Source organism: Polypterus senegalus, chromosome 13, assembly GCF_016835505.1.
Source record: "Polypterus senegalus isolate Bchr_013 chromosome 13, ASM1683550v1, whole genome shotgun sequence".
Taxonomy (NCBI): Eukaryota; Metazoa; Chordata; class Cladistia; order Polypteriformes; family Polypteridae; genus Polypterus; species Polypterus senegalus.
In genome coordinates this window covers 157,465,472-157,486,517 of record NC_053166.1, presented here as the reverse complement: position 1 = coordinate 157,486,517, position 21,046 = coordinate 157,465,472, and the positions used below count along the sequence as shown (strand labels likewise).

Sequence of the window (21,046 nt, the reverse complement as noted above, 5' to 3'; positions counted from 1 at the left end):
TCCATTTGCTGAAACGGTTAAATCCAACTGAGGATCGCGGAGTGAGTGTCAAAGATTACATAAGTAGCTTCGAGGGTCGAGGCAGGAACCAACCCTGGACGGGTCGGCAGTTCTCTGCTGGGCACATGAATTTTGTATTCATACTCATTCGCAACGGTCACTAAATGTAAGCTGCATGTCTTGTGAATCTGGAACAACGGAAAACCTAAAGGTGGAAAGTGTAAACGACACACCGAAAGTGACAGAATTGGGATTCGAAGACACGACAGTCTTTAGTTCAGCCACAGCAGTTTGAATAATTCACTGCTCTTTTTGTAACCCTTTTATTCATTTTTTACCCCGACTGCCCGTCTTAGGGTCAAGGGAAGTCGCTAGCTGCCCGGGTCGCATAAAGCAGGCAGCAGGAGTCAACCTGTGTGACACACACATAGACATTCATATGAGGCCATTCAGAATGGACAGTTCACTTAATGCAAAACTTTGGGGTGTGAAAGGAAGACTGCTGGGGCTACAGGACAGCAGGACTAAACACTGCGCCACCGCCTCTCCCCACCATATTCTTACAATAAATGCATACAAACATTTACATAAATCTGCATGTCCATGATTGATTCACTGGATGACTGACACGAAATTCTAGGCAATTCGCAGACAAGCTCCTGAAAAATGCTTTTCGCAATAGATAGATAGATAGATAGATAGATAGATAGATAGATAGATAGATAGATAGAATATGTGAATATAGATAGATAGTTAGATAGAATATGTTATTAGCATTAATATAAAAACATAGATAGATAGAACATGTTATTAGTCTTAATGTAAAAAAATAAATAGATAGATAGATAGATAGATAGATAGATAGATAGATAGATAGATAGATAGATAGATAGATAGATAGATAGATAGATAGAATATGTTATTAGCATTAATGTAAAAAGATAGATAGATAGATAGATAGATAGATAGATAGATAGATAGATAGATAGATAGATAGATAGATAGATAGATAGATAGATAGATTTGGTGGCGACTCTACACTAGTAGCCCGTATAGGCTTTTATCTTGCTTGACTGGAAGAATCCCAGTCCACCTTTTATAACTGAGTGGGTGTGACGCTCAATTTTATTTGAAACTGGAAATCGCCTCTAGGATCTGACCAATGCTTTAAAAAATAAAAAATAAAAAACAAAGCAAGCTTTATTTTAAAAAAATGATTGAACATTCATACAGGGGAAAAAAATATTTTTCTCCCCGTCTTGGCAGTCCTCGGCTTCTCTCGAGGGTTTGATTCTTGTTTTGTTAGGTTTTGTTGATCATCTATTATTCTGTTTATTAATTTTTTAATTCTCTGTTTTTCAAGGGAGATTTTCTATAATGTTTGTATAAGGTCAGCAAATATGATCAATACGTTACTTTCTTTGAATGAAATTTGTAAAAAATAAATAAAGGCATCAACTTGTTGTGTGGATAGCCCGCCGACTCTTTTGCAGTCCAATTCATGAGCTCTGGTCTGTTCATTTATTTCGCTCTTCGCATTTTTATCTTCAGGATCTCCAATTATTCCCTATTGTCCAAAACGAGCCTGATGGATAAAGACAAATGCACAACGTGATTTTATTGTCTCTATTCTAGGGGTCGCAGTGGCGTCCTGGTCACAGTTTGAATCCTGTAAATAAAAGGTCCTCAAAGGGTTCTAAACGTAACTATTTTTAATAAAACGGTCACAGCTGAACGACCAATGCCGAATCAGCACTTAAGTACTGTAAAGCTGCGCCTTTAAATTAACGGTTCTAAAATGACACTTTAAAAGGTTGTATGGTTTCCAGTATCTGACAAAGAACATTTTCATTTGGAGATGAAACTGCTCTTTGGTGTCTATAAAGAAGAAATATTTAATGTATCGTATAAACAGGATGATAACAGATCAAGAAAACTTGAACTTAGCATGTCCTTTAAAATTCGGAAGGTCACTTATATATATATCGCAAATATATTCTCATCTATTCAAGTATTACGAATCTATATATATAAAAGATTCTTTCGGAAACCCCAAGGTTCCCCTATGAAGAGCCACTTTAGCACCTTTATTTTTGATAACTGGGAAGCGAGACGTAAAATGATAGAGACCAAAGGTCGTATGTATGCATTTTTAGTTGAACATGAGTAATAAACTCATAAAGTTTTTATTTGGTGTTTGTAAGTAAGAGCAAGAAAGAAACAATACATACGCAATTATAATTCAGGTGATTACTGCAGTTCGAATAGCACTAATTGCTAAAAACTAAACGGGTCGAATTAATTCTCACACGTCATTTAGGTGGAGTGCACCTTAGTTAAAGTTTAAATCTTGTTTTGCTTTTTTTTCTTTGTATTTTTTCTTTTCTTTTGTTTTGTCTGTATTGATTTCAAAGTAAATAAATCTCTGTTAAATTATTATTATTTGTTTGAGTGGTATCTCTTCTCGAAAATAAAATAAAAATGGCATTAAAGAATAAAGTGAAATGCACAGCCCAGAAGCTTGTAAAGACAGGAGTGTATCAAAATATATTTATAAGCACATTTAAAATAGCGTGGAAAACAAAAACACATTTATCAATGACTCGATCAATAAATTAATTGCTAGATTAATTCATTAATTAATGTGTGCAAGTCCGATTTAAAAAGACACGCCTTAATATTTGCACGTAGGCAGATCGCTCTCTAATCAATCCCCCCCTCCCCAGCCACCCACACACACACACACACACACCCCACCCGCATCCTAACCAGTCACTTTGGGAGTTAAAATCGGGCGGGACTGAAAGGCGGCTATAAAAGTGGAAGAATCAAACGGGTCCTTACGTTCAGTTCGAGAAAAAAAATTATCATAATAATAATAATTAAGGCAGAAAAGCGTAGCCAAGCCAAACCAAACGATGGTGCGTTGGACCGACACTGAGCGCAAACACATCTCTACCGTCTGGAGCCACGTCAAACAGGAGCAGGCCGGACATGAAGCTTTAACCAGGTATATAGCGCCGTGCATGGCATTCAGAGAAGGCAGATTGATACCTTCAGACTTACTAAACTATTATTGTTGCTTTTCATGCGCCAATAATTTAAACTGCACTTAAAAATTGGTGCCACATATTTTATTGGCAGTTCATTTCACTATTCAGAATGAAACTACAGTGAAATTTTTATTAACTCATTTTGTTTTTTATACCTCCCTTTAATACAGGCTGCTGGTTGTCTATCCCTGGACCCAGAGGTACTTTAAAAAATTCGGGAACCTTGGTAGCGCCAGCGCTATTGCTGGAAACGCACACGTCCGCAATCATGGCAAAACCGTATTGGGGGCAGTGGACCTGGCCATCCATAACTTGGACCACGTCGCTGATACTTACACCAAACTGAGTATCCTGCACTCTGACACCCTTCACGTCGATCCCCATAACTTCAGGGTAAGCAGTCCACAAGATGGCGATGCCGGGAAGAATCGGTTAAAAGTTAACACTATAAGAGTGGCACGGAGGGTGTAGTGTGTGTCGCCTCGCGTCTGGTGTGTACCTTAGTTTAACGTCACCGTCTACCGTTTTCCTGGTAGTTTTGTTACCCGGGTGTAGCCGCCTTCTGTGAGTTTGTGTTCTGCGATGCGACTGGCATCCTCATTGCTGCCAGCCGGACAGGCACCAGCTCCAGAACAAAGCAGCTAATTACATTAATTAAACTGGATTAGAAATACTTGATTTGTAACCAAGGGAAAATTAAAACTTTAGTTAAGCTGAAAGAAAAAGAAACTATATGCATATGAAAAAACCAGCCACATATTCCACGCTGTATGATTTAAAAGATAGATGTACAACGGGATATGTGAGGAAGGCCTAAAACGTATTAAGCTTATCACCTAATTAAGTGAGTTAAGTTATTTAACCCTAAGCTTGTCGCAAAACATTCTTCTTTCTTTCTTTCTTTCTTTCTTTCTTTCTTTCTTTCTTTCTTTCTTTCTTTCTTTCTTTCTTTCGAGTGTGTCCTGCTTGCCTGCGACACATTGGTGCCCAGCGTGAGTTCCTGTTCTTCACCAAATGCGCCCGTGATAGACTATTTTAATTGATTAAAAAATGAATAATAAATGCATTGCTCTCACTTACTGTATATGCGGTAACAATCAATGACAGCTCCACAGGAATGTTTAGTCTGCATGGACAGAAAGTACTGATAAGGAGTGTTACCAGGGTGTTAGTCATTGTCCCTTTTTTAACTTGGGCCACTGTAAACGCACTGACTTTCTCTTTCCCTTACAGCTCCTGAGCAACTGCCTGTCCATCGTTCTGGCCAAGCACTTCCCTGGTGAATTTAATGCCAGCGTCCAGGCTTCTTGGCAGAAACTCCTCGATGTGATCTGCTCCGCCCTCAGCAAGAAGTACCACTGAGCGCACTGGCCCCGCTGTGTGGCCGGCCTGCCAGCCAGCCGAACTACCCGTGTGTGACACAAGTCGGCCTTGGCTTCTTGCTTCCTTTGAAGTTTTCCGTTAAAATGAGTGTGAGAAATGTGTGAACAATAAAGATCTCTAAAAGATGACAGCCTTGTCTTTCTTATGAATAAAGTACGTTTGGTGGTGTGGTGGGGGCGGGGTATAGGGGGTTTTGGGGGGTTTGTATTGTTGGCTTTTCGCGAGGTCTCAATGTACAATGAAAATAAAAATTCGGAGACAAGTCGAGTCTTAAAGTCTCAGTTCAAAAAGCCAAAGATCTATAGCGCCTTTCACAGAGCAACATCGTAAGGCGCTTTGGAATCCAAATCAACACGATATTAAGCACGCAATACTTTTTTAAGTGTGTCCTGCCAATTATTAACGCTTAAGTCTTCATTCTCCATATTATAAATCTAACGTTCATGCAGTCGTAACGACGTTGAACAGCATGTGGCGATTTTCAAATCTATAGGAAGCAGGAACGTCTTGAGCACATAGGTACCCCGCGCGTGCACGGCGAGAACGGGCAAAGTCCGCACGGACGGGCACCGGGCACTGTGGCAATCGCCCCCAAGCCACTGGCTCCGTAGAGCAGGGTTGTCACTTTCGGACCCTGGAGGGTCGCAGGTTTTCCTTCCAGCCACTTTCTTCAATAGTGACCAATTGCTTCTGCTAATCGAATGCACAATCGAGGAGTCACAGCGGTTCTTCAGAGCAATTGCTATAGGGGAGCCGTTTTCGCCACATCTACATGAACGTTCCAGAAATATTTTTTTAATTATTTAGATATGTCACAGGCTCCATAAATAACCATGAATAAATAATAGCAGATTTATAAAAATACAAATGCATGGGTTCCATGTTTTAAACGGACTCTTTCTGCATATACAACACGAGCCAAATTCAGGTTTTCACGATATGTTTGTAACCTATATAGAGATCGTTTAATTAAAGGTGTCTGTTTTGTCCTCCTATTAGGAACCTTTTCAAAGCCTGCAGAAGGAATTTCGTAACTAAATAACCTTTCATATGTTCTTTATGTTCTTTATCACACACTGGTTCTGCAAGGTGCCACTCAACCCAATACACTCTTAAAAGTCCTGGTTCTTTAATGGCACTTTATGGTTCTTGATTGGGTTGTGTGGTTCCTCCAACTATTGCTTGTCCGGTTCTGAGATGAGTTCTCAGTATATGAAGTTGATTCGTTGTGCTTTAAAAAGCTTCCTAGTAATGTGGAAAACAGCTGGAATCTTTAATGGGTGGTGGTAGGCTGGACGTATATGCAGTGAGAAGCCCCTTTAAAAACACGACCCATTAGTATATCACAAATCTGTTACTATTTATTTAAAGATATTTTCTGTATGGCGCCTGTCACAGATCTAAATAAATGAAGGGTTTTTCTGAAACCTTCACATTGATGGGCCTTTCCGGAACCAAAAATGGTTCCCCATGTGGCATCGCTCTGAAGACCCTCTCTGGCGCCTTCATGTTTAAGAGTGTTACGTGCTTGCCATTTTAGAATAGTTAAAGATTCACAGCCCTTAATGTATTTCCCTATAACCAGCAGACAAATAATAATGAAATGCAAAGTGAGCTCACAGGGGTCTCGAAGCCAAAAGTTTCCTAATCTTACGCCACTTATTATTTCTGATTTTCTGGCGACTTAAAATATTCCATCCATCCATCCATTTTCTAACCCGCTGAATCCAAATACGGGGTTACGGGGGTCTGCTGGAGCCAATCCCAGCCAACACAGGGCACAAGGCAGGAACCAATCCTGGGCAGGGTGCCAACCCACCGCAGGACTTAAAATATTACATTTCTTTTTTTTTTTTTCCACAAGTGAAGTGATTGCGCGGTCACACGGGACCAGTAGCGGGATTTGAACCCACGAGCACAGGATTTGAAATCCTAACTGCTATACGCCACACCGCCTATACTCCTATAATGAAACCGGTTATTTAATTCTGTGCCTGCAGTACTGTCATTCTGACATATTCAAACCTGCTCATTATCCAGCCATTATCCAATCCGCTATATCCTAACTACAGGGTCACGGGGTCTGCTGGAGCCATTCCCAGCCAACACAGGGCGCAAGGCAGGAAACAAACCCCGGGCAGGGCGCCAGCCCACCGCAGAAAACTGCTTTTTCTTGAAAGCACCAGAATGTCTTTTGTAGCTCTTAAGTTCTTTAATGGCTTTTTTACCTAGTTGTGAGGTTCCCAATGCATGCGGCAAAGAACCATTTCTTTCCGTGATTAGGTCCTCTTTCTTCAAACAGACATCTTTAGTAAGGGAAGGGTGTATTAGATGAGGAAAATACGAACGTGTCATTGTACACAACGAGAGTCCCCTTAAAAAAAAATGAACCCATTTCACAAAGTTTTTGCCTGCATCCTGGATAATCCGGTTACCCAGTGCATCGTAGGGTCTTTCTGGTGTTTTCTTGTTGATCGTTTCTTTAAGAAAGTAAACATTTTTTCGTTATGGCATCGTTCTGAGGAACTTACTTTGGCATTTTTATTTTTAAGAGTATAGATCAACATTTCTTAGACCTTTTCCTTTTTTCAAACATTTTTGAAGCAGATATTCTGTGATAGATAAACCGGTGCAAATGGCGTCAAGTTATCTGTAGGCTCTTTTTGCATCTCATTATTGTTCGGCTGCTGGTTAAGGAAAAAGAAATCCATCTATCCATCTTCTAACCCGCTGAATCCAAACACAGGGTCACGGGGGTCTGCTGGAGCCAATCCCAGCCAACACAGGGCACAAGGCAGGAACCAATCCAGGGCAGGGTGCCAACCCACCGCAGGACACACACAAACACACTAGGGCCAATTTAGAATCGCCAATCCACCTAACCTGCATGTCTTTGGATTGTGGGAGGAAACCGGAGCGCCCGGAGGAAACCCACGCAGACACGGGAAGCGAACCCGGGTCCCCTAACTGCGAGGCAGCAGCGCTACCACTGCGCCACCGTGCCGCCCGGAAAAAGAAATCAAGGTTTCAAAATCTTTAAAAGCAAGCCAGTTTAAAATAAATGCAGAACGATGTGCCATAAGGGCTGAGGGCACCATTAAGGGCGCAGGTCATAAGGGGGGACCGAACAGTCGGTCGGCGAAATAAGCTTGGCCTATAGGGCGCAAATTAGTAGTACCATTTGGTGCCATTAATAGTAGTAAGTGGTTTATTAGAAGATGGGGAAAAATAACAAAACAAAAACAAAAGGCAGACATCTGAGGCTGACATAGCTGGCAACCAGCAGGGCTGACGACTGCGCCACCGTGCCACAAGTTATAGCGCTCGTTCTTGTAAAATGCAATCAGTCATCTTTAAATTAGAGAAAGCGTTTCTTGGTCTTGGTCAGGGATGTGTGTCGGAATGTGCACTGCACTGTAAAACATTTTGCCTTCATTTAATGGTTAAAGGAAAGGCTGCCAATTTCACCGACAAAACGGTGAGACGCGCTTAAGGCTGTTAAAGAGTCAACATAAGAATTCAAACCTCTTTACATAACAAACAGCGCGTATAAATCTAAAATGCGAGTGTGTGCGTACATATATACTGTATATTCCCATATTCGGTCAATTTTTGACTAAACGCACATTTTTACATATATAGTATCAATATATGTTACATGCTAGGCATCATTTTTGTTTTATTTTTCTTGCTTCTGTCAGCTGTTCGGAGTAGACACGAAAGTAGGAGTTTTATTGTACGCTCTTATTAAACCTAAGTGGCAAAGTGGAACATCAGAGCGATGCCACAGGACAATCATTTTTGGTTTCCAAACGAACCACCCATATAAAGGTTCCATAAAGAATCTTTTATTTCTTTAGACTCATATCACAGGTTCCACAGATAATAAATTATAATAGACGACCACTGCCTATTAAAGGACTCGAGAGGCATAACGCGTAAGTTCGGGGTTTTCTTGATCTGACAGTCTCCTGTTTGGTCCACCTTCTATACGTTAAAGATTTCTGCTTTATCAACTTCTTATGAACTTTTTTCATATTCTAAAGCACGTCTCACAGAATGAAACGATTCTTTGTCTAGCAATGGCTCTACAAGGACCCCAGTAAGGTTCACTTCAAGTGCCGGCATCTTTAAGACAGCACGTCGTCCTCGGCCAAGCGTCTCGTCCATCAGCCAAGGTGGAGTAACACTTAAGTGCCCATTTAAATTTGGTCATTTTGCTCTGCCCGTTTATTATATAAGAGTTACATTTCAACCCGTTTGAGCACCCTTTGTAAACAGCAGTCGTAGGAAGTCAGAACTCCGACTGCAGGTTCGGGACGACGCGACATCACAGAGCGCAGAATAAATAAATAAATCCAACCATCCATTATTCAACCCGCTATATAGGGTCACGGGGGTCTGCTGGAGCCAATCCCAGCCAACACAGGACGCAAGGCAGGAAACAAACCCCGGGCATGGCGCCAGCCCTCCGCAGAGAATAAATAAATGAAGGAATAAAAGCGCGTTGTGTATTTGTGTGCATTTTGGATTAAACTGGAGCCCCTGTGTGCACAAGACAATAATTCCGATTTGACAACAAATGAATAGAGCAAGCAATTCAGATTCAATCAACAACAACACAGAGCACAAAGCTAAAAGTGCTTTAACAGATGTCAATGAAGTAGTAACATGCAAAAAAATAAATAAATAAAATTAAAAAGGATTATAAGGATGAAATGTCAAATCACTTAAAGTAGCACTTTTAGTGTCCATTTGGGTCAGCTCTTTCCATAACTGTACACTTTTAAGAGTTACTTAAACAGCTGTAAGGGCAAATTTAACACTGCGGGATATACCGTGATAGGATACCAAAAATAAATAACGCACTCTTACATAATACATAATGAAGAGAAACAGAGTGCTTAAATATATAGAATTGCTTTTTACTGAAATGGCGATCCGATGATAAAGTCAGTTGGCCAGAGTGGACAGATAAAATAAAATAAAACAGAATATATTTATTGAATATAATAGTGTGACCGTAATAAAACACATCGACAGAAACCGAAAAGTCACCAAAGTGACTGATTTGTATCACCATAATGTAATCGTTATTTGAATGCACATATTATGAAGTAATAAAACTGCGCCTCAACATTAAAGACCAGTCCTTTAAAAACCGAATTTAAAGGATCGATAAGCAATTAAATAACATTCATTCATTAAAATACAGCAAATGTTTTTAGTGTTAGGATTTGGCATAATACAAGATACAACTAAATGAAATGGATGAAACATTTCTGCGAAAGCACGAATAGTGCACCATTTTCATATTTCAAACAATATTTTTGCAGGTATAGAGTTTAATAAATTATCGTTTCTGCATACTATTTGCTTGCAAGTTGAAACAATCGATAAAACACTGAATGTAAAGACTCTTTTATCGGTTTAAAATCATTTCCCAAACGTTAGAGAGTTGCAGCTTAATTACAACGAAAAAATACAATTAATCTGACTTATTTATACGAGAATGTTTTTTGTAGTGGACGGGATTGATTCCTGTCCCGCGCCCGACACGATGTTTCGACGATGGATCGATGGACTAACGTGTAGATAGATAGATAGATAGATAGATAGATAGATAGATAGATAGATAGATAGATAGATAGATAGATAGATATGAAAGGCACTATATAATAAATAAATACGTACATGCATACATACACATATAGATTATACTTTTTTGTTCCCAAAGGGGACATTTAAAGTTTGCAGAAGTTCGTGGATGGAAGTGTGAAAGTGTACTTTTAAAGAGACTTCAGATCCTATAATTAGTGAGATTCCGGTCATTTACATCGTCTTCTTTTTCCGATTGCATTCCGAATCCCCCTCACTTGGAGAGAAAGGAGAACACCAGAACGTTAGAAAATCACCTTTCAGCTCGCCAAAACTATCCGCCTAATTTTTCCGGTAACATCAAGTCGAGTTGTGAGAGTCCCTATGAAGTTCTGTTCTGTCCACCACATTATTCCAAGAAAGTGCAGTGCAGGTTTTATTCAGCGCCACCACCCTATTTCACTCAGCATATTAAATTCTCAATTTTTGATTACATTTATTGACTTCGTTCTTCTTTTTTTATCCCCTCAGCCCCACCCTTAACAAGAGTTCATTTTGCATTGTTCATGAACTTTAATTCCATTTGGGCAGGCAAAAAGACGAAGGATGCAGAGAGAAGGACATGACAACCGTGGACGGATCATCAGTCCATCACGGCCGTCCTACATTATTTTAAGTAAAATTCAACGCCGCAGCAAGGGAGGCCAGTGACACCCACTCCGCCTTTAAATTACTTCACGGATCGTTGCAAAAGAAAACAACTACGATTTTAAACAAAACTACTTTTCAGATCATACATCAGTACGTTAAGTTACTTTGTTAAAAAAAAAACATAAAAATCCTTTAATTAAAATTAAAATAATACACCACCCCACCACCTCAGGACCCGTTCCCTTTATCCAACCCCTGTGGATGATGCGCAATATAGGAGACCACTACGATGGATTAATCGTGTCAAGTAAACATCGGGAAGAGGATTTGGACATAAAGAAATTCTATACAGCTATAAATTATAAGGGCAGAGATCATCAAGTTCCTTTCTTTCTGCTGTCCTCAAATTCGCGAACTCATTATCAGTCAATTAATTCAAATCTGGCATGTATCCACGGGTGGGGTCGGCCCAACTTATCCCACGAATGTGGACGGTGCCGCCTTACTGATAAGGTTTTAATAATTTGTTAAGCCCTTTATATCGCGAACAAGGCGTCTTTTATTCTGTTAAAAAATATCAACCATCACTTCGGCGCTCAGAGAGGAAAAAGAAAAAGAAAATTGTCAGAGTTTCACAAAGCATATAGTGTACTGATATGTGTGTATAATTTATATATATATGTATATATGAACGCTTTAAATTAATGATTCTAATATGCCACTAGATTTTGTGGCTTCGCTTGACAAAGATCCATTTAATTTCATATAGATAACTTTTATGCTGTGGCACTTATTATGATAATCAAAAAATATGCCAGACAGTCTAAGCTGCATTAAAGAACATATGTACACTGGAGGGCGTAACGGTGGCGCAGTGTGTAGCGCTGCTGCCTCACAGTTAGGAGACCCAGGTTTGCTTCCCGGGGTCCACCCTGCATGGAGTTTGCAAGTTGTCCCCATGTCTGTGAGTTTCCTCCCACAGTCCAAAGACATGCAGGTTAGGTGCATTGGCGATTCTAAATTGGTGTGTGTGCCCTGTAGTGGGCTGGTGCCCTGCCTGGGGTTTGTTTCCTGTTTTGGCTGGTATTGGCTCCAGCAGGCCCCTGTGACTCTGTAGTTAGGATATAGCGGGTTGGATAATAGATGGATGGATTGTCTAAGACAGGTTGAAATCAACATCCACCTCATCATTAACATTTTGTAGTGCACGATGCACTGGAATGTCTTATGTAATGCGTTTAGCAATAAAACGTCTCTTCCTTTCCAACAGGTGGCGCAGCACAAACATTCACACTGGTTTCATGAATCCCAAATGAAACAGCATGGTTGGTTTCCTGCCTTGTGCCCTGTGTTGGCTGGGATTGGCTCCAGCAGGCCCCCGTGACCCTGTAGTTAGGATATAGCGGGTTGGATAATGGATGGATGGATGTACATTGGATTCAGAAAGTATTCAGACCCTTTCACTTTTTGCACATACTGTGTTCTTTATTTTAAATAGATACATTTGCCATTATCATCCCTTAATCTACTCTCGACTATCCATAGTTAGCACGTTTTTCGGAAAGGTTTGCAAATGTAATCAGAATCAAAAGCTGTAGTCTCTCCTCCCTAGAAGCAGTCAGACCCTTAATCCAATCCTTTGTAGAAGCTCCTTTGGCAGCAATTCCAGCTTTCGGTCTTCTCAGTAAGTCTCTACAAGCTTTGCACGCCCAGTTTTCTTGGCAAATCCTCTCAAGCTCCATTGGACTCAAGGAGAAATGTCCTGCCATCTTCAAGTCGCTATGGGGTTTTAAGTCTGAGGCGCTCAAGGATCTTCAGAGGCTTGTCCAGATCCACTCTACCATTATCTTGGCTGTATGCGTTGGGTCATTGCCATGCTGAGAGGTGAGCTGTCGCCTCATCCTGAGGTGGTGTCTACCCTTTTACTGGTTTTCTTCAAGTGCCTCTCTGTACTTTGGCTGCATTTATCCTTTCCTCAACACTGACCAGTCTCCCTGTCCCTGCACACCCACATAGTATGCTGCTGCCACCACCGTGCCTCACTGTAGGGATGGGATAAGGCAGGTGATGAGCAGTGCCCAGCCGTCACCGACACTGTACTTGGAGTTTTCCCCAAAGAGTTCAAGTTTTGACTTCTCAGACCAGAGAATTGGTTTCCTCAGCTCCCAAAAGACACTTCTGTCTGGCTCCTCTACCATAAACAACTGATTAGCAGAGTGCTACTGAGATGGCCATCCTTCCCATCACAGCAGAGAACTTCAGAAACTCTGTTAGACTGACCATTGGGTTTCTGGTCACCTCCCTGACTTCTTTCCCAGTTACTCAGTGTGGACAGACGGCAAACTCTAAGGAAAATCCTGATGGTTCCAAACTTCTTCCATATCACAGTTCTTGAGGGCCCTGTGCTCCTGGGAACACTCAAAGCTTTAGAAACGGTTTGATCCCCTTGCCCTGATCTATGCATCAGCACAACTTGATCGTGGAGGCCTACAGAGGGTCCCAGGTTGGTTTTTATCCTGACAAGCAGTGTGAATTTTAATATACACGGATGCGCATGTGCTGCTCTAAACAATGTCCAGTCAATTCAGTTTGCCACAGGTGGACTCCAATGAAGTTCTCAGAACATCTCAAGGAGAATTAAAACAAACAGGTGGCACCGGAGCACAATTTGGAGGATCTACAGCAAGAGGGTCTGAATACTTCTAGAAATGAGAGATTTCAGTTTTTGGTTTTTAATACAATTTGCATCCCTTCCTGCAAACGTGTGCTCACTTTGTGATGACGGGTTATTGGTGGGCCAAAACATAAATATGTGCAGAAAGTGACGGGGTCTGAAGACTTTCTGAATGCACTGTACATGAGCATATACATATATGATAAATGCATGATATACTGCACATAAATCCGCTATATCCTAACTACAGGGTCACGGGGTCTGCTGGAGCCAATCCCAGCCAACACAGGGCACAAGGCAGGAAACAAACCCTGGGCAGGGTGCCAGCCCACCGCAGGGCACACACACACACAATTTAAAATCTCCAATGCACCTAACATGCATGTCTTTGGACTGTGGGAGGAAACCCACGCAGACATGGGGAGAACATGCAAACTCCATGCAGGGAGGACCCGGGAAGTGAACCCGGGTCTCCTAACTGTGAGGCACCAGTGCTACCCACTGCGCCACCGTGCCACCTGTACATAAGCATCTATCCATCCATTATCCAACCCACTATATCCTAACTACAGGGTCACGGGGTCTGCTGGAGCCAATCCCAGCCAACACAGGGCACAAGGCAGGAAACAAACCCTGGGCAGGGTGCCAGCCCACCGCAGGGCACACACACACCCACACACCCACAATTTAAAGTCTCCAATGCACCTATCATGCATGTCTTTGGACTGTGGGAGGAAACCCACACAGACACGGGAGAACATGCAAACTCCATGCAGGGAGGACCCGGGAAGTGAACCCGGGTCTCCTAACTGTGAGGCACCAGTGCTACCCACTGCGCCACCTGTACATAAACATCCATCCATCCATTATCCAACCCACTATATCCTAACTACAGGGTCATGGGGGTCTGCTGGAGCCAATCCCAGCCAACACAGGGCACAAGGCAGGAAACAACACACACACCAAGCACACACTAGGGACAATTTAGGACAGTGGGAGGAAACCCACAAAGACACGGGGAGAACATGCAAACTCCATGCAGGGAGGACCCGGGAAGCGAACCCGGGTCTCCTAACTGTGAGGCAGCAGCGCAGCACCCACTGCGCCACCATGCCACCTGTTCACAAACAAATATATATAAATATACATACAGTATATACTGTTCACTAGCTTTCAAATGTTTGGAATCAGCCAGAAATGTTTGTGTTTTTCATAGAAACTGATACTCTTTATCAAGATACCATGAAATTGATTTTAATTAATTTTAAAAAACAGCCAAGACATTATTAATTAGTATTATTATTATTAAATGTATTATTGCCCTATGACAGCGTTTCTCAGCCTTTACTTATTTTAATCGCGCCCCCCCCTAACATTTTTTTGAAATGTAGATGCATATTTTATTATACCTACTTAACTTTTATCGCAATTTATCTAACTCAATATTTATTTTTCTAGTATCAGAATGTAGTTTCAGTTAATTTGTTTTGGTTTCAACAGATGTTTTTTTTTTCATATTTTTGATTCTTGTTTTCTTTTTTTCACATCTTCGCGTCCCCCCTTTTTGTCACTTTGCGCCCCCCCAGGGGGGCCCGCCCCCTAGCTAGAGAGCCACTGTCCTGTGACTATAGAGCGTCATTTTCAGCTGCCTTTCCTTCAGTGTCCTAATCATAAACACTCTTAGCTCGTCCTTAATAATTCCTGTTTGAATGCTAATTGGTTATTAGAGAAACCTTTGTAATTTTTGACAGCACAGCTCAGACTGTTAATCTCTTTACTAAAGCAGGCTTTTCAAAGAACCATTGCTGGGTAAAGAGTCGTTTATATCTATCTTTGGATATGAAGTTGCTTTTATGGGGGTTTTAAAATAGTTTCTTAATAAATGGAGAAAGCAGAAATGTTTGATGCACAGTAGAATACCCAGACTCTTTTTTTAATTGATTTTATTGTAATCATTCCATACAAATAGATCAATTTTTACAAAAATACCCACACACTTAAAAATCAAGATGTCAAAGTGATTCCAATTCCATAAGGGAAGCGATTCCTGGCTCCATAAATGACCCATCCACAGGAATGTTCCAGAAAGAATCCATCTGAAAATGCTCTGTGCAGTGAAGAACCACGAAAAGATAGTAGCAGATCCGTGAAATGCCAGCTGGTCTCGCTGCGCACGTCCACTACCACAGGCTAAGTTCAGGTTTCCTTAATCTGTCAGTGTCCTGCAGCCCACCACGCATTAAAGATTTTTTTTTTCCCTACATATTAGGAAGTTTTTCAAGGTACAAAGAACCAACATTATATGCAAAGACCCCGACCCAGAAGGAAAAGGTGCTGTGACAAGCAATGGAGCTACGAGGAACCACACAACATAGAAGGCCATTGAAGAATCATCAACAGATCAAGAAAACCTGAAAATGAAAAACGCAGCCCGTGTTGTTGTATGCAGGAAGAATCCATTTAAAGTCAGCAACCCTCCGGTATTTCACAAATCTGTCATCATCTGTTCATTATGTTACCTCTTATGGACCTAAATAAATAAAGGATCTTTCCGGAACTTTCATATGGATGGCTCTTTTAAGAACCAAAAATTTTTCCCTATAGTATCAGCCAGAAGAATCACACCAGCATCTTTATTTTTTGGAGTGTAGGGGGGCAAAGTTTGGTCTTTTTAACCATCACAGCTCCTGACTTACAAACAATTCAATCCAACTGCCCATCTCCCATTAGCCCTAACATATTGTTTTATAACGATATCATGCGCTATTGACTCTCGGTCGAAACGTAAGACCAGCTACAGGAGTCTTTAATGGGTGGTCTTCCAAATACCCAGGATGCACCAATTATTCTCTTTTATGCTGAACCTGCGTCTTTCTTTATTTTCTTTAGGCGCAAGTTGGCAGCTTTGCTTTTGACTTAGTTCTGTTTCCCTCTCAGGAAGTTTGTTCTTGATCTTTATTTGACGCAGATTTTTCGGTTTCTTCCTTTATTTTGCAAGCACAGGGCATTGCCATTATGAATACATTTAGACGGGTCGTTCGTGTGCCCATTATGAGTCCTGATAAAATTTAAGGAGCAAAAATACTCCGAGGCTGGGGCTTCACCTAATTACTAATTTGTTAGCTTAAGCTTTACAAGTTTAGAAATTCTGAGCTTGTATGTTTAATATTATTTACAGTATATTATGCCTATGTTATATTACAATAATTACAGTATCAGTAGTATTGTGTACTTGTAATAATGTGAATAACTTCTGAAATTGGTGAAAATTATACACAACCCCTATCATACAATGTAGCTGCTATTAGTGTGGTTTATATATATATATATATATATATATATATATATATATATATGTTGTGGAATATGACCCGGACACAGACAGGCGGACATATTCAACTCACCCACAACACGTTTATTATACATTATTTACAATTATAAGTGCACCACAACCCCCAAAGTCCCCAAAAGTCCAGGCCAATAACCAAATGCCTCACTCTCTTCAGGCCGCCTCCTTGCCTCCTCCAAGACCTCGTCTCCTTCTCTCCCGACTCCAGCCCCCGAACAGATGGAGGCGGCACTTTTTATAGTCACCCGGATGTGCTCCAGGTGCCTCCCGACAATCTTCAGCCGGCACGCCCCAGTCTGGGAGAGGTGCTGGCTGTGCAACCGGAAGCACTCCAGGTGTCCCCAATCGTCTTCCCCCCAGCACTTCCAGGTGTGGCAGAAGTGCTGAGGTCCAGGGCTCCAAAGGCACTGGGGTGCCCCCTGGCAGTGACCACGGGCCCCTACAGGGCTGAGCTTCAAAGCTGTGTACCCATGGCCCCCAAAGTTACCAGGATGGTCACCCCCTCATAGTCTGGAGGAGGAGCTAAACCTCCTCCGGTCCTCCTGGGTGTCCCGGCTGGGTAGCAGCCCCAGGCACTCACCACAGTATATACATATATATATACATATATATACATATATATATATATATATATATATATATATATATATATATCACACATCACCCTCGGGCTTGTTTCCTGCCTTGCACCCTGTGTTGGCTGGGATTGGCTCCAGAAGACCCCAGTGACCCTGTAGTTAGAATATAGCGGCTGGATAATGGATGGATGGATATATGCATACTCTATATAGTATATATATATATATATATATATATATATATATATATATATATATATATATATATATAGTAGACAGTATTTATTGGTTGTTATACGGTATATATACGTTAATATAAAGGCATACATAAGTGGGCAGAGTATAGGACGGATATGTGTGTGTATGTAGTATACATACATTTATGTACTTATAGATGTAGCTATACACATAGTTAATGTAGAGATACAATACGTATATGTACAGTTTATGTATACAGGATGGATTTATGTGTGTGCATATCCAAATTTATATATATATAGTATATATACATTTATATTCATACAGGTATAGTTTAAAAAGTTACAGTATATATACAGTAAGTAGGTACAGTATACTCTATGTATGAAGAAAGGATATATGTGTGTCTACAGTATATACACTTATAGGTATAGAGATATGCATAATTACTATGTAATACAGCATGTATGTGCATGTATACAAGATGGATATGTGTGTTGTCCATGTGTATATATTTACAGTATGTATACATTTATATACACATATTTAGGTATTTTTATATACTTCGATACTGAATGCACAGTAAGTGGGTACGTATAAAGATATATTCGTGTGATTATATAAACAGTCATACCCGCTTTTGAATAATTAAATGTGATTGTTACATTTTTCTCAGTAAATTAGACGAGTTTTACTTTTATTTTACAGTTGCCGGGTTTGTCAGCGCAGGATGATAAATGTTTAATTCTTTGTGCCGACGTGTAAAGCTACAGCAAGAATTAACGAAACCGACAATCGGCACATCCGAACCGCCACATTCCGGTGTATAAGCCCTTCGACCCGTGTGATGTTATACTCGGTTATCTTCTGACGGTCTAAAGCCGGTAAATTTGTAAATCGCAGCTGTAAAAGGTGCTATACACACAGAGAGAGACGTAGCGATGCTTTACTCGATAATCCTGCCTCTAAAATGGCACTTTACTGCATTGCGTGGCTCCTCACAGATCCATCGCTTAAATAAGAACCGTTTTATTATACATGAAGGGTGCTTTGCATGTGAAATTAACTTGTTGGGCTTTGAAAAGGTTCCTAATGTGATGTGAAGTATAGGTGGTGGGGTCTGCTATCCTACATGTGCAAAGCAGAAATCTTTAATGGACGGTAGACGAACTAACAGATCGAGACAAACAACGTGAACGTGCTGTGAGAGTCCCTCTAAAATCAGCAAGCCATTGGCATTTCACAAATCTATTGTCACCTGTTCGTGCTCACGGATCTAAATGAATAAAAGGTTCTTGCTGGAACCTTACTGTGGATGGAACTTTTGGGAATTAAAACGGGTCCCCTATACGGCGTCACTCTGGAGGGTCACTTTGGCTCCTTGATTTTTGCGAGAGTGATCTGCCGATTTAGACAGGCGACGAATGGAAGGAAAAGGGGAAGTGAGACATTTTAGTCTTCACCTGTAGCTGTACCGAGGTAGCTTTGTGAAAAATAAAGTGCAATCATGTAAAAATAAGAACTAAATAATCATACGTTAATAAATCAATTTCACTGCGATAGGCTGACGCACTGTCCAGGGCTGCTGCACCCTTCCTTATGCCAGATGCGGTCGGGATATTCAATCCTTTGGAGACCCTGAAGTGAATAAACTGAGACCGAAAATAAATGAATGAATGAGATTGTTGCATTAATTCTTGAATTATTAACGACCACCTTCCTATCTCACTCTCTTGATAATAATGATAATCTTCATCATCATCATCATCATCATATCCATAAAATATTGGGAAATCGGAAAATAGCATTTGTTTCACTACAGTAAATTACATTAGAGGCCCCTCTCATTTTGATGTACTTCTCTGTTTATTTTACGTAACTTTTCTTTTGGCGCTATATAATATTTTTTCAGCCGGTGCTCAATCCTGCTCGCTGTCCGACCTGCGCCTCCTCGACACGCACCCCCCACACGCAATCCCCCCATACACACACACACACACCCTTCGACCGCCCGTCACACCCCCTCCCCGCCAGTACACAGCGCCGTCAGTCTGGCAGGTGTCCACGGGTGGGGTCGCCTTTATCTCAGCCAATCACATTGCAGGGAGGAGAGACGCCGTCCAGGGGGTGTCTACACTTGGTTCAATAAAAGGAAGCCCCATTCACCTTTTCCACATCAGCTTTCATTCTGAGCAGCCAAAAGCATCCAGAAAAGACAACCTTAACCAAACAAGATGTCTCTCAGTTCCGCCGATGCCAGCCATGTGAAGGGCCTCTGGAGCAAGGCCAAGGGCAAAGCCGAAAGCCTCGGCAAAGAGTCTCTCCAAAGGTATTTGCTTTTTTTAAATCTTTACGACTTCTTTCATCTAAATATAAGTTTAGAGATGCATCAACTTTTCTTTTTTTTAATACATTATTTCAACTTATTCATTTTGTTTTTTTGCGAAAGTACAATTGCTTTCTTATTTTTTGGCTCAGTTCTAGACAGTCAGGGTACGAAAAGTGCTTTTTTTTAATAGCGTTTAATTTTTTTTTTTGTATCCACTTTTTCACAGGATGTTCTGCGCCAGCCCTCAAACCAAAACTTACTTTGCTCACTGGGGTGAAAGCCCTCAGGACTCCCCAAACGCTGCCGTCCATGGCAAAAAGATCTTCGACGCCATCAATGATGCTGTCGATCACATCTCTGACATTCACGGGGCTCTGAGCAAACTGAGCGACCTGCACGCCACAAAACTGAAAGTTGATCCTGCTAACTTTAAGGTGAGCGCAGCCCTCTAATTCTTACGCCTGCTCCGGCACCACCGGGTCCCTTGCGGGTCTGCTGTTCTCTTCATCCCTCAAGTCTGCTTTCTCTCCTTTTTTTTTTGCCATCAAGGCAGTCAGTTCAAGTGAATTCCTTTCGCTTCCTAACATTTGTCCGTGTGCTCTTTCTTCTTTCAGATCCTGTCCCACAACATCCTTGTGACCCTGGCCAGGAACTTCCCTAGTGACTTCACTCCTGAGGTTCACCTGTCCTTCGACAAGTTTCTGGATCAGGTCGCTCTGGCTCTGGCTGAGAAGTACAGATAAGCCTCACAAGGTGGAAGAGCCTTCCGAAAACTCTGACCAACTGTGTTCCTTCTCATTGTTACCGTAATGGTGATTTCAAACTAAATTTTGGAACAATAAAACCTGTTTGCTCAACTCGCACATCTATCTTTGGTCTCCTTTCTAAGTGTGTATTGCAAATATAAAAAATAAAATATGTGTACTGCATTAAAAAAAATGCACGCTGGGTTTATAACATTCACCCTGAAATGACCACTTCGGGTTTGCGCTTGGCGAAAAAATAAAATTAATGTGTTTAGTGTTATATAAGCTACTGGGTAAAAACTTTAAAAGAAAGTTTATCAAAGACAGTCGGGAGTGAAGTGTCAGCGTCCATGGATTGTGTGAATCGGAGCTCAAACTTCACCTCACATGACCTGCCCCTGGTGTTCATTATCGGAGGTCTCAACACGCGCAACCAAAATGCTGCGCAGTCGAAACACACACACCGAAAAAAACAACAAAAAAAAAA

At 41.2% G+C, this 21,046-nt stretch overlaps 2 protein-coding genes across 2 annotated transcripts; both read left to right on the top strand.

Moving 5' to 3' along the window:
• The first annotated feature begins 2,829 nt into the window (after positions 1-2,829).
• Positions 2,830-4,564, top strand: LOC120542444 (hemoglobin subunit epsilon-like). Its single transcript, XM_039774930.1, has 3 exons — positions 2,830-3,010; positions 3,224-3,446; positions 4,287-4,564. Exons 1-3 carry the CDS (start codon positions 2,919-2,921, stop codon positions 4,413-4,415), a joined length of 444 nt encoding a protein of 147 aa, XP_039630864.1. The 5' UTR covers positions 2,830-2,918; the 3' UTR covers positions 4,416-4,564.
• Positions 4,565-19,648: 15,084 nt separating this feature from the next.
• Positions 19,649-20,676, top strand: LOC120542574 (hemoglobin subunit alpha-like). The gene is made up of 3 exons (XM_039775128.1): positions 19,649-19,813; positions 20,040-20,247; positions 20,428-20,676. Exons 1-3 carry the CDS (start codon positions 19,719-19,721, stop codon positions 20,554-20,556), a joined length of 432 nt encoding a protein of 143 aa, XP_039631062.1. The 5' UTR covers positions 19,649-19,718; the 3' UTR covers positions 20,557-20,676.
• Positions 20,677-21,046: the final 370 nt, after the last annotated feature.

Bases quoted from the DNA above. Each gene is read 5' to 3' on its own strand.
- LOC120542444 (XM_039774930.1), top strand. From the start codon at position 2,919: ATGGTGCGTTGGACCGACACTGAGCGCAAACACATCTCTACCGTCTGG. The intron at 3,011-3,223 runs GTATATAGCGCC...CCTTTAATACAG, and splicing joins GGACATGAAGCTTTAACCAG to GCTGCTGGTTGTCTATCCCT. The intron at 3,447-4,286 runs GTAAGCAGTCCA...TTTCCCTTACAG, and splicing joins TCGATCCCCATAACTTCAGG to CTCCTGAGCAACTGCCTGTC.
- LOC120542574 (XM_039775128.1), top strand. From the start codon at position 19,719: ATGTCTCTCAGTTCCGCCGATGCCAGCCATGTGAAGGGCCTCTGGAGC. The intron at 19,814-20,039 runs GTATTTGCTTTT...ACTTTTTCACAG, and splicing joins GGCAAAGAGTCTCTCCAAAG to GATGTTCTGCGCCAGCCCTC. The intron at 20,248-20,427 runs GTGAGCGCAGCC...TTCTTCTTTCAG, and splicing joins TTGATCCTGCTAACTTTAAG to ATCCTGTCCCACAACATCCT.